General features: G+C 40.7%; 1 protein-coding gene across 8 annotated transcripts in view; it reads right to left on the reverse strand.

Moving 5' to 3' along the window:
• THOC2 (THO complex subunit 2) overlaps window positions 1-11,229 on the reverse strand; it is a 110,384-nt gene extending 99,155 nt beyond the window's left edge. For 7 of the 8 annotated variants that reach the window (XM_047081911.1, XM_047081906.1, XM_047081910.1 and 4 more), the window contains exon 1: window positions 11,136-11,227. In XM_047081911.1, coding sequence (XP_046937867.1) covers window positions 11,136-11,206 — 71 coding nt within the window. In that variant the 5' untranslated portion in view covers window positions 11,207-11,227. Of the gene's footprint in view, window positions 1-11,135 lie in introns of all 8 variants that reach the window. The other variant, XM_047081912.1, reaches the window with a different exon arrangement.
• Window positions 11,230-13,612: the final 2,383 nt, after the last annotated feature.

The raw sequence follows: 13,612 nt of genomic DNA on the forward strand, positions 1-13,612 counted from the left end.
CACATTTTTTCTGTAAATCTAAAATTGCTGCAAAAAAATTAATTCTTAAAAAAAATAAAACATAAGGTGCCTGGGTGGTTCAGTTGGTTGAGCGTCCGACTTCGGCTCAGGTCATGATCTCACAGTTCACGGGTTCGAGCCCCACATCAGGCTCCGTGCTGACCGCTTGCTCAGAGCCTGGAGCCTGCTTCGGATTCTATGTCTCCTTCTCTCTCTGCCCCTCTCCCGCTCACGCTTTGTCTCACTGTTTCTCAAAAATAAATAAATGTAAAAAATAAAATAAGTATTAGGGAGGATGTAGAAAAACTAGAACCCTTGTGCATTGTTGCTGGGAATGTAAAATGGTACAGCCACTATGAGAAATAGTATGGAAGTTCCTCAAAAAATTAAAAATAGAATTATAATCCAGCCATCCCACTTCTGGGTATTTATTCACAAGAACTGAAATCAGGATTTCAAAAAGGTATTTCTGAGGGGCACCTGGCTGGCTCATGGGGTAGAGTGTGCAACTCTTGATCTTAGAGTCCTGAGTTCAAGCCCCAAGTTGAACGTGGAGCCTACTTAAAAAAAAGAAAAAAAAAAAAAAAAAAGAGGTATTGCACTCCCATGTTCACTGCAGCATTATTCACAATAGCCAAAAAGTAGAAATAACCTACATGTACATCAACAGATGAACATATAAAGAAAATGTGGCATATACATACAAATGAATATTATTCAGCTGTAAGAAGGAATTCCTGTCATATATTGCAACATACATGAGCCTTGAGGACAGTATGCAAAGTGAAATAAGTCAGTCACAGAAGCATAAATATTGCACAATTCCACTTATATGAGATGTATCTAAGGGAATCAAACTCACAGAAGCAAAAAATACAATTTCAGTGTTTGCCAGGGACTACAGGAAAGACAAATGGGGAGTTGCTATTCAATGGGTATAAAACTTCAGTTACACAAGACGAAAAAGATCCAGAGATATGTTGTACAACATTGTGCTTATCCTTAACAATACGGTACTGTTACTTAAAAATGTGTTAAGGCTATTCTTGTTATGTGTTTTTATCTACAATAAAAAAATGTGCTTGATGAAGCAGTAAAACATATTAATGAAATCCTGAGCCTAAGAGCAAGTCTTTTTTTAAGAACATGTATTTTAAATTTTTTTTTCAACGTTTATTTATTTTTGGGACAGAGAGAGACAGAGCATGAACGGGGGAGGGGCAGAGAGAGAGGGAGACACAGAATCGGAAACAGGCTCCAGGCTCTGAGGCATCAGCCCAGAGCCCGACGCGGGGCTCGAACTCACAGACTGCGAGATCGTGACCTGGCTGAAGTCAGACGCTTAACCGACTGCGCCACCCAGGCGCCCCAAGAACATGTATTTTAATATTCTATGTGAAAAATGGAAAGTACACACAAAGCATTTCTGACACACACCAAAATACTACGGTTGCCTCCAGGAAAATCACTTAAGCAATTATTTAAATTGTGAGCTGATTTCTCATAGAACGCCATCTTTACTTGAAAGAACAACTCAAACCATGGTTATTCAGACTTGGGTCTTTGGCAGGCATTTTCTCAAAAATAAACCAACTGAGCCAGTTACTTCAAGGAAAACAACTGAGAGAATTTGTTGTTGCCAATGATAAAATGTAAGGTTTCAAATAAAAATTTGAATTCTGAAAACTTAGAGCTGCCACCACAGACTTGACTAGTTCCCAATTCATAAATCTTTCCTGATTATCTCAGTGATGATACTAAAGAACATGTTTTCTTATTTAATACAATGTATTGTGTTAGTATTTGGAAGAGCTGCATCATTCAGTGAACCAGTATTTTCCAACTGATCAATGCATGATGTTGCAAAATAATGCATGGGTAAAAGATTCCAAGTAAAAGAGAGACAAATGCACTTTAATTTAACAAAGTACAAAAAGTTCACTGATGCAGTTTTGGATTTGGCATTACAACAAATCATTAAGAAACTACCACTTGACAAATTTTGACATGATATCAAAGAAGAATATTTACAATTACCTGAAAAGACTATTAAAATTCTCCTCCTTCTGCCAACTACTTATCTGTGTGAGGCTGGATTTTCTTCATACATATCATCCACAACAATATAATGCAAACCTTACTTTACAGCACACATAAAAATCAACTCCAGTTAGGTAAGGCTTAAAAATGAAAAGCAAAAGGGGCACCTGGGTGGCTCAGTCAGTGAAGCATCTGACTTCAGCTCAGGTTATGATCTCACAGTTCTTGGGTTCAAGCCCCTCGTCAGGCTGTGACAGCTCAAAGCTTGGAGCCTGCTTTAGATTCTGTGTCTCCCTCTCTCTCTTCCCCTCCCCTGCTCTCTCTCTCAAAACTAAATAAAAAACTTTTAAAAATGAAAAGCAAAATAGTAGGTTTCCAGAAAATCATAGGATAAGTTCATTTGCCTTGGAATGAGGAAAGAGTGCTTAAACACAAAAAACTACTTAATCATAAAGCAAATGATCAATAAATTTGACATTAAAATGAGTAACTTCTGTTCATCAAAAAGTACCATTCTAAGAATGGAAATACAAGCCAGAGTAACAAAAGATATCTGCCACACATACAGTATAACCACAAAGGGCACAAATACATACTATATAAACTCTTACAAATCAATGAAAGAAATGCAAACAACCCAATAGAAAAATGGGGGGGGGCGGAATATAGAGAGGCCTTTCACAAGAAATCAAAAATCCAAATGGCCAATAATATATAAAAAGATGCCCATGAAAATACAAGCACCAATAAACTACATACACATACATATCATATTGACAAAAAATTTTAAGTCTGACAATATTAAATGTTAGCCAGGATGTGAAGCAATGTGAACTCTCATACAGCTGTTGGGAGTATATTTTGAAACAGATTCACAGTTTATAGCAGAGCTGCAGTTTGTCACAATCTAGAACCCAGTGATTCTACACTTCAGTATACATCCCACAAAAATACATGCTTGTGTACACCAAGATACCTATATAACAATGTTTCCATTGGCACTGTTGGTAATAGCTGAAAATTCAAAACAGCAAAACTGTTTATCAGTGCACAAGAGAAACTGTGGTAGAGTTATGCAATCTTGTAACTATGAAAATCAAAGAATAACAAATACAAAAACATGAATGCATACTAAAGGCATAAGGTTGAGCAAAAGCAGCCAGATACAAGAAAACACACCCTCTATGATTCCATTTATAAGTAATTCAAGGCACAGGGGCACCTGAATGGCTCAGTTGCCATTCTTGATCTCACCAACTCTTGATCTCACCTCAGGTCATGATCTCACAGTTCATGAGTTCCAGCCCTGCACTGGGCTCTGTGCTGATGGCGTGTGTGGAGCCTGCTTGGGATTGTGTCTCTCCTCTCTGCCCCTCCCCTGACTGTGTGCGCGCTCTCTCTCACTCTCTCTTTCAAAATTTAATAAACTTTAAAAATTTTTCAAGAACAAACTTAAGCTCACTGGGTAGTAACACTGTAAATAAGGGGCGCCTGGGTGGCTCAGTCAGTTAAGCGTCCGACTTTGGCTCAGGTCAAGATCTCGTGGTTCAGGAGTTCAAGCCTCACATTCTGTGCTGACAACTCAAGAGCCTGGAGCCTGCTTCGAATTCTGTGTCTCCCTTTCTCCCTGACCCTCTCCCACTTGTTCTCTCTCTCTCTCTCTCTCTCTCTCTCTCTCAAAAATAAACAAACATTAAAAAAAAAAACTAAAGACAAGGAAGAGAAAAATCATAAATGTCAGGAAAATGGTTACCATGGAAAGGTAAAAAGTGTGCAATCTGGAAGGGCAGTTATGTTGTCTTGACCTAGGTGAGAGTTACATGGGTGTGCATCTTACACTGATTCTTTAAGCTCTACATTTAAGTTTTATGCACTTTTCAATATTTTTTTAATTGCACAATTTAGAAAAAGAAATCTTACTACAAGTTGCACAAGGCTCTAACAAAAAAGAAAACCCATGAATGCACGTTTTTTACTTTTAGGTCCAGCAATACTTTTGCCATAATCAATAAAACAAATAATTTTTAAGACTTAGAAAATATGCCTCTATATCACACCTAAAGTGAAATATGTCACATCACAATCACCCACAGAGTGGGTGATCATCTACTTTGCAGATTATCTATGCTGGTGCAGCTCACCATTCTGTGTCTTTTTATTATTTCAATACTCCATCATCATGATGAGCAGAGTAAAGTAGTTTAAAGTCAATAAACTTTTCCTAACAACAATTCAGTTGTAGGTCACAAAACCATCTTCAAAATCAAAGAATAAAAAGGCCTTGCCAATGGAGGATAATTATGAGATGAAATCTGCATAGTTTGAAAATCTCATTTAGTTATTAGTTTTTAACCAACTCCTATTTTAAAAAAATGAAAACAAAGAAAAATTTGCAGAGAGCACATTATAAATGGTAAAATAAACTAATTTAAGTTTTACCACAAGTACTTTCAACTACTTCCCTGGAAAACTAAACAGGCCTTCCAATGTGTTGAGAACAGTGGTTAAGCTTTTAATTTCTCAAAATGTTACACCTACCACAAGCTTATCTGAAATATAAAGCAAAATCAATCTTCCTTCCAATACGCAACACAGAAATATCTGCTTCAGACAAGCATGAGAAATGTAACCTAAAAATGTCTACCATGTAGCTTTTATGTTAAGAATAAATATATAAGAAAGTGTATCAAGATCGCTTCAATACTGGGGCAGCTGGGTGGCTCAGTCGGTTGCATGTTCAACTCTTGATTTTGGTTCAGGTCACCATCCCCCAGCGCATGAGATCAAGCCCTGCATTGAGCTGTGTGTGTCAGGCTCTGTGCTAACAGTGTAGAGCCTGCTTGGGATTCTCTCTCCCTCTCTTCTCTCTCTCTGCCCCTCCCTCTCTTTCTCTCTCTCCCCATCTCTCTCTCTCTCTCTCAAAATAAACATGTAAAAAAAACCAGATCACTTCAATATTTGCTATAAAGTATTAAAACAGTTCCTTGTGATTCTAACTGTCCCCAAAGGTTCAATTCCCTTTAGAAAGTAGTAGTAGGAAACTGCCTTTTGACAGAAGAATGTAATGGAATCAAGTAACTCATCTTTCCCTTTGTACCCAGGCTACTAAAAAGCAAGGTCAAATATTCCTTTTTTCTTAATTTTTTTAATGTTTATCATATTTGAGAGAGACAGAGCATGAGCAGGGGAGGGGCAGAGAGAGAGAGAGAGGGTGACCCAGAATCTGAAGCAGGGTCCAGGCTCTGAGATGTTGGCACAGAGCCCGATGCAGACTCCAACTCATGAGCCCTGAGATCATAACCTGAGCCGAAGTTGGATGCTTAACCGACTGAGTCACCCAGGCGCCCCCAAATATTCCTTCTTATGGTGAATGTATTTGCTTATTCACATTTTCAGTAGCTTCATTTTCCATTTGTTTTACTAAGCTTAATGCATATATCTTTCACAATAATCCTTCCAGTGGGAAGGGGGGAATGTCAGTGTTCCCACTTCATCCCACTTAATCCAATGGTACAGCCAATGTTAGACAATTTTAAGAAATACCGTAATTGAAATATAATTCCATCTTGCCAGTCACAAGGCCACATATTCATTAGGATTCAGGTGACAATGTCATCGTGAAGTATTAACTGGCATCTCAAAGATTTACCCAAATTGTGTAAGGAATCACTAATGGTTTATTAGGGTAAGGCAATTCATTTGCATAAGATACTTTTATTTCCCTAGTATAAAACAGTTCTTCCTTAGTTGTAGGAGGAAACTAAACCAGTTGCTAAGAATGTTCCCCCAATCAGAAGATTTGTCCATATTCTTCTCCCTAAGTAATTCACGAATAGAAGATCATCAAGTACATATCCTGAAAGACACAATTCTGTTTCTAAATGCTGCATGTCTTACCGCACCTGTTAATCAGTTTTTATATTATAAATTGTAAGGGGAGAACTCCCTAAATTATAAAGGGAGAAAAAAACAAAACTACCTCTAACAGTTACCCACTTAATGTGTATTCTTTTTAATATTTATTTTTGAGAGAGACAGAGTGCAAAGTGAGAAGGGGCAAAGAGAAAGGAGACACAGAATCTGAAGGAGGCTCCAGGCTCTGAGCTGTCAGCACAGATCCTGACGCGGGACTCAAACCCACCAACCATGAGATCGTGACCTGAGCCGAAGCCAGACGCGTAGCCAACTGAGCCACCCAGGTGCCTCTAATGTGGCTTTAAAAATAATCAAATATTAGGGACCCCTGGGTGGCTCAGCCGGTTAAACATCCAATTTCGGCTCAGGTCATGACCTGATGGTTCCTGGGTTTGAGCCCTACCCGCATCAGGCTCTGTGCTGACATTTCAGAGCCTGGAGCCTGCTTCAGATGCTGTCTGTCTGTCTGTCTGTCTGTTGCTCTCTCTCTCTCTGCCCCTCCCCCACTCACACTGTCTCTCTCAAACATTAAAAAAAATAATAATCAAATATTCTTCCTCAGTCCAAATGATTATTTGATTTCCCTAAAAACCTCCAAATACTTGAGTTCACCAGTTTTTCCACTTTTAAAACAACTTGGTACTATTGTGGAGATGCTGTCTCAGGTCCTTGAGAACAAAGACAGAATCTACTTTCTGTCAAAGAAACTTAAACTGAATGTCTTAGGTTCTTCCAAGGACTCAAGTATTTTGTGAATACTTGAGTATTTAGCTTTCCACCTCACTTGATCCCGCTTTTCAATAAAAAAGGAAAGAGCACAAGCCTGAGCTACTTGAGATGTTATGGTCAACATCTCAAAGGTGGCTTCACACTGATGTTGATCTGTGCTTCAATTAATTCTTAAAAGCAAAACAATAAAAAAGGCTCAATTTGGTGAAGCAAAGTACTACCTCTACTACCATTACCAGAATAGAAATATAACCCACAAAAATGAATACTGGGCATGCAGTTTTATCTTGAATCGTGCATTTATGAAAATGAAAATATTCACTTGGGAGGAAAGGGAACAGGAAATGTTTAAAAAAGAACAAAGGTTCCTGCACACAAGTACATTAAATAGCACTCTCTCTACCTTAATATTTAAGCGCTGGAGAATAATTTTTCTAACAAAGAAAGCAATAGCCTAGAAAAATCTCCTGATGTTTGCTACATTTTTTTGAAAAATGCATTTCTCTTACCAGGAAAATGGACCAAGACTTCTTCTTAACTTGTGAATACAGATCAAAATGAGAAAATAAACGCCAATGAAAACTAAAATACGAAGAAAGGGTTTCAGATAAAACTTCAGCTGAATTTAGAGCATCTTTTGAAGAAAAAAAAAGACCCAACTACCAAGACAAATCTCTTAGAATGATTATTTGCCATAACCGCCCCCCCCCACACACACACCCCTCCAAAAAATTCAGGTCGGACATTTAATGAACATCCACATGCACTCAGAGAAGTTCTGGAAGGTATAAAATCATTTAGTAGCAGAAGAATAAGAATGGCAATCACAACACCTGGCAATTAAATTTTAAAAGTTTATTATAATTACCAATGATTAATAAGGTAATATCTAACAAAAATTCTAATATATAAATTTTTAAAAAGAAAAATAATGAAGATCTTCAAACAAACAGATAATATTCAACAAATAAAAATATTTCTAAACTAGACCAAGTATGGACATAAGGCTAACATCTTCAGATTAAGACCCTGGAACATAAATCCTCCAGTAAGGTTGCTTGTGACACAAAAGAATGCTGAGTTCACTGTGTTAATGATTTCTACTAAAACCAGAATTCACCACTGGATCTACCAGTACATCCAAGTTTGTTAGCATAATCACGCAAGTCCTATGCTAACGTAAAGTTGTCAAGAAACTAATTTCAAAATTAAAGTGATTAAATATGTATCTTTCACGTGTGGCAGAATTCGAAAGTTTACATTTAGATGTGAAACTTGTAACAATAGCTCTAAGTGTTACTAAGAAAGACAACATATCTTTTGGTAGTCCTAAGAGTTCTATAATTTATCATCAAAAACATCAGTATCTCTCAAAACAATAGGTTAGCTAGGTGTGTGATGGACCATTCAGACAAGCAAAATAGTTTTTCTTTCCCAGGATTACCTAACAAAGCTTATTCTTCAAAGCCAACACTCTCCATCTTAATACAGTTGCTTTTCATGAGGCACAATTAAGAAACTGCCCTCTCTGCAAGTTACTAAATGCCCCATACTCTCATGCATTGCTTTAGCACTATGTTCCTGAAGTTGACTACAACTCCCAAAATACACTGGTAGGAAGTGAGAGACAAGAAATGAACCACCTCATGAAATATACCATGCATTTTTCTTAAAAAGGTAGTTTTCAGTCAAGTTAAAGCTCATCTGCTAATTTGCCTCATAAAAAAACTAAAAACCCACCCAAGACATTATCTTAAATACTGGTCATATTCTAAAAGCCAAATCTCTAAAAGGATTCACTAATAATTTGTTGGCACACTACCTTCATTTTTAACAGTACCAGTTGCTGGTTTATATTTAAGAGGCTCTGTTTTCAGACAAAGGAAAGGATTTGGGGTAATATATTTACAACACCATTCATTCTAATAAGATGAAAATGCTAGGTACAAACACTCCAAAGTCAGACTGTACACAACAAAGTTTTCAAAGAAGGGAAAGAGGTCAGATAAATGAAGCCCAAGTACTGGGTGGTGATGTATTTGCCTACTTAAAATATTTCATTTTGCCACACAACTAACAACTTTACACTCTTCATATAACAGAATACAATTATAAAACTGACTATACTGATTTGAATTTACTACAAACTACACTCCTCAAAGCACGGAATAACTACATACAAATAAGCCCTAACAACAGTTTTGAAAAAGCTCTTCAGGAACAATACAGGGAGCATGGATCATGCAAATATACATAAAGTGAAAACAAAATGTCATTTTGACAAGGTATTTCAATCTCCTACATCATTGTTTTTCTCCAACCACTGCCAGTAAGAAGCCAAGCAGAATTTCACCTTCTATCCCTAATACCACTCATTCTAAGGTGAAATAAAACTGTCAAAAACAGCTGGAAGGAGGAAGCTGAGCAATCTATAAAGATGACAGACCCTAAATAACTAAACAAAATAGTGAACTGATTTATCAGTTTGGGGAGATTATCCTAATCTAATACAGATGAAAATAATGGTTTGGTTAGGTAAATTCCCATCCTGCCTTCCCTACACACAAGGGACTTAATAGCTATTTGTTAAACAGCATGTACAAGAATCTGGAACATGTTCCTAACAGTTACAAATGAATGTTTATCAAATAGACTTTTCACTTTATAAACCAATAAGCACTCCAAGCAAACGCCAGGAAGGTGAGGGGGTGAGGGGGTGAGGGGGAGAGGGGGAGAGGGGGAGAGGAGTAGGGAGGCGGGCACGGGGCGGGGGCTGGCGCGGGAGGGTTGAACCAAAATAAATATGAAACATAGTTCCCTCTTCAAGGGTCTCTCAATTCGTTAGAGTACAAGAGTACACAGGAGAAAGTCAAAGACCAATTAACTGCTAACCTGAGTGGTACAGACTTTAAGAGCAAGAGCTGTCCAGAGAAGTTTAAATATCTAAAGATTAGAATAATATTACTTTTAATAGCTATCACTTGAGCACTTACTATAAGCCAAGTGCTTTAGAGGCATTATTTAGTCTTCACAACAATCCTTTGAGTAGAGTACTTATTAATCCCAATTTACTCAAGGGGAAACGGTCAAAGTGGTTAAGGAACTTACCCAAGGTCACTCAGCTAGTTAAGTGGCTAAGACCGCCGCTTACCCAGGAAATACAATTCTAGAGCTCACACTGCTAAGACTTCATAAAGCACTGCGAGTGCGCGCGGAGCGGGGGGTGAGGTGGGGAGGCCATACAGGCTGGCAATATTACACGCTCAAGATCGGGGAACGCGTTCCCCGATTTCGTTCGAAGTAACGAAGTTCCAAAGATTCGTTATCTTATGCACGAGCAACACGAGCAACCGTAAACTAACTAACGGGGGGGGGGGGGAGGGGAAGACCGCAAAAATGGCCAAAGAGAGTTAATCTCATACAATGTTGAGCTTTAGCTAATAACGCGATTCAGAGAAAGAAATTAGAAATAAGTTACTTGTTTTTGAATCTGGGGTTTATTTTGCTGCTTAAACGATTTCTTTTTTTTTTTTTTTTCCCGAGAGAGCGCAAACTGAAATTTTGGGCGAGGAAACCGCGGGTATGGCAAATTACTGTTTTCTGTATTACCGGGGGAAAAAAAAAAAAACAAGTTTTATGACTAAAGGAAACGCGTTATTCCAGGTACTCGAGAACCTTGGAGAGTTGCCAAAATTAGTTGCAGTCCCAGGACAAAATGGGGCTTAGGAAACATTTAATGACGAAAGTTGAATCAGACCCGAAATAGCTCTAAAGTGAAAAGACGGAGCAAAGAAATGCCGGTAGGTCTTCGGGGAAAGCGGTAATCCCAGCTACACTTCTCCCACGGCCAGCCGCGCCGCGCGAGGCCGGGACGATCCGAAAGACCGCTCCCCAGGAGGACGAGAGGTGCCAAGCGGGGCTCTTCGCGACGCCCCGGGCATCGCGGCGGCGGGCGGAGAGGAGGGGAAGGAGTCGGGACGGTTCGCCCTCCTCGGACTTCGGGCAGAGGAGGCGCCGGGCTCCAAACTGCGGAGTCGAACGGGTGCAGAGTGAAGAAATGGGACAGAGAGACAAAAAGTCCGAACCCCCCGGCGCGGCCCCGTAAAAAAGAAAGGAGCCAAGTGAGCTCAAGCGAAGAGGGGGACAAAAAGAGACGGAGCTGGAGCGCGGGGACCCGCAGGGGCGAAACGGGAGTTCTGGTAAGAGACTAAAGGAGGACAGACTACAGCGGGCAACGGGGATTTCGGGGAGGCCAGGGAAGGTAGGAGGTCGGCGGCGGTGACCAGCACCTCTCCTCCCCGAGTTCGAAACTCCTAGCCAACCCTCCACACCCGCCGCCCGGATGGGGGAGGGGGCACATCTTCCCCCCCCAACCTCTCCCCACTTGGGAGAGCACGACTGACGCCCGGGCCCGGCCCGGCCGTGCGCCCGCCTCCAGCCCGGACACTCACAATTCGCCTCTCCCTGATTTCTCCCAGTTCTTTATCCACTCTACGGGAACCACCACAGTTGCGGCCGCCATCTTCCCCTCACTAGTAGCAGAGGCCCGGATGTGTAGCACGCGAGCGAGGGGTCAAAGGGGAGCACCGCCCACGGGGAATGCCGGGAGCTGCGAGTTCGGTTTTCGATTTCCCGCCCCACTTTCCTCCCCACCCGCGGAAACCCGAGGCCCTGCCTCCAACCGGGTGGCTGAGACCCGTGGGTCCCTTTGCAGAGTGACTACGCCGACCGCGCCGCCTACAACCCTTGCCCTGTTGCCCTGGCATCCCTTTAGAACAGGAAAAAGTGCCATCCTCGGGCCGACTCAGCTTCTCTTCTTCCGTGATACCTACTCCAGGCCACTAATTCAAGCATGTCTTTTTCAAGCACCTAATATGTGCTAGGCACTGGGGGTAGAGAAGCAATAAGCCACTGTGCCTACCCTCAGCGAGCTCACAGTCTGTGGGAAAGACGAGCATAAGCAGATCAGCTACAATACACCCTACCAACTGCTGAGAAAAAAGAAATTAATCAGAGAAGAAGCAGCCATTTACTATGTGCTAGGCATTATGCTAATACAAGGAAGACAAGCTAGCGAGGAAGAGAGAAATTGACCCTTGGAAACCCTTGCTGACACCCTCTGTAATCGGCTTCTGTCACTCTAACCTTACACAAGACTAGGGGGCGCAAGTACCGTAAGAAACAACTTGTTTACATTACACCGTCTCAAAAGTATCTCCCGACTAAATACTATTTCAAAGGCGAAATAAAAACTTTACTGTGGGAAAACATGGCGGACTCCGTCCTAACTATGACGAAAATCAGCACGCCCAGAAATGGGCATCATGTGCCTCCTGATAAGGTGCTAAGAAAAACACTAACCAATTTTGTAGCGTTCATCACGCCAAAATTCGCATACCCTGAATTTAGTCATGAGGGAGCATCAAACAAACCCATCTTGAGGGACAGTCTACAAAATCACTGGCTTGCTTGCACTCTTCAAAATCGTCAAAGTCACTAAAGACAAAGAGACATATTGAGAAACTCCTCCGGATTAATAGAAACAACAGACAGGACAACTGATCCCCAGCCAGAAAAAGAACATTTTTGTTTTGCTAAAAAGGGCATTATTGGGACAATTGACAAAATTTGAATATCTATAGACTAAGTAATAATATTATATCAATGTAAATTGCATGATTTTAATACTTGTACTACGGTTAACGTGGAAGTCCTTGTTTAAGAAAATACTCCGTGGAGGGGCGCCTGGGTGGCGCAGTCGGTTAAGCGTCCGACTTCAGCCAGGTCACGATCTCGCGGTCCGGGAGTTCGAGCCCCGCGTCAGGCTCTGGGCTCCTGGAGCCTGTTTCCGATTCTGTGTCTCCCTCTCTCTCTGCCCCTCCCCCGTTCATGCTCTGTCTCTCTCTGTCCCAAAAGAAAATACTCCGTGGAGTATTTGGAGATAATGGGGCATTACCTTGCAACTTACGCTAAGATGTTTCAGAAGAAAACTGTAGGATGATTAAGCAAATGTAAAATGTTAACATTTTAGGAGTCTGTGTGAAGGACAGGCAGGGATCGTTCCATTTGTGCAACTTTTCAAAATAAAAAGGTTGTAATGATACGTGTTTGGCAGAAATTTTAGAAAATAGAGACAACCAAAGGAAGAAATCCTACCACACATGTATTAAGGTACGAACTTTAAACTAGTATCTTCTAAATTTGGCAAGTTTCGCCAAATAGACCATGTTTATTTGTGTTGAAAGGCTGTTCAGGGGATAGGCTGTATTCAGAAGTTCTGGGAAAATACTACGTTGTTCGTGATTGTTTTTCATCAGCTATGTCTAGTCTCCTAATGTCCTGTCTGATTTCGAAATCCTAAAGCCACTCATTAGAAAACATACACCGTTCTGTTTCAAGGACATCTGTTCATAAAAACCCTTTGCCCTTTCAAGGAGGTTCAGAGATATGAGTGCCCGTTGATCTTTTCATTTTTCATTATTATGGAATATTTTTAAAGTGCACAGAAAGGCATAGTGAATCTTTGTTGTACTGTCATCCTCCCTTAAAAAAATGTAAAATCATTATTACAGGATGGCTTCGGTGATACAAGGCACACTATCCTGCTGCTTATGTATACTTCACTCTATCATCTATAGCAGTGGGCACTATCCACATGTGAGTCCAGGTAACTCTTTGCAGAGGACAGGGAGGATCCTGTGCATTGTAGATTATTTACCAACATCCTCCCCGGCCTCGACCCGCTAGATGTCAGTAGAACCTCCCTCCCTCCCCCCCCCCACCCCCACTCCCCACACACCAGTTGTTAAAACAATATCTCCAGACATTGCAAAATGTCTCCTGCGGTACAAAATAACCCCCTGTTGAGAGCCACTGACAACATTCTGCTGTATCGTGGTTTACCTTGCCACTTTATCGCAGTGATTTC

Source organism: Lynx rufus, unplaced genomic scaffold (assembly GCF_022079265.1).
Source record: "Lynx rufus isolate CCGP_SWC_20201006 ecotype Redwood Valley unplaced genomic scaffold, mLynRuf1.p SCAF_19, whole genome shotgun sequence".
Classification (NCBI taxonomy): Eukaryota; Metazoa; Chordata; class Mammalia; order Carnivora; family Felidae; genus Lynx; species Lynx rufus.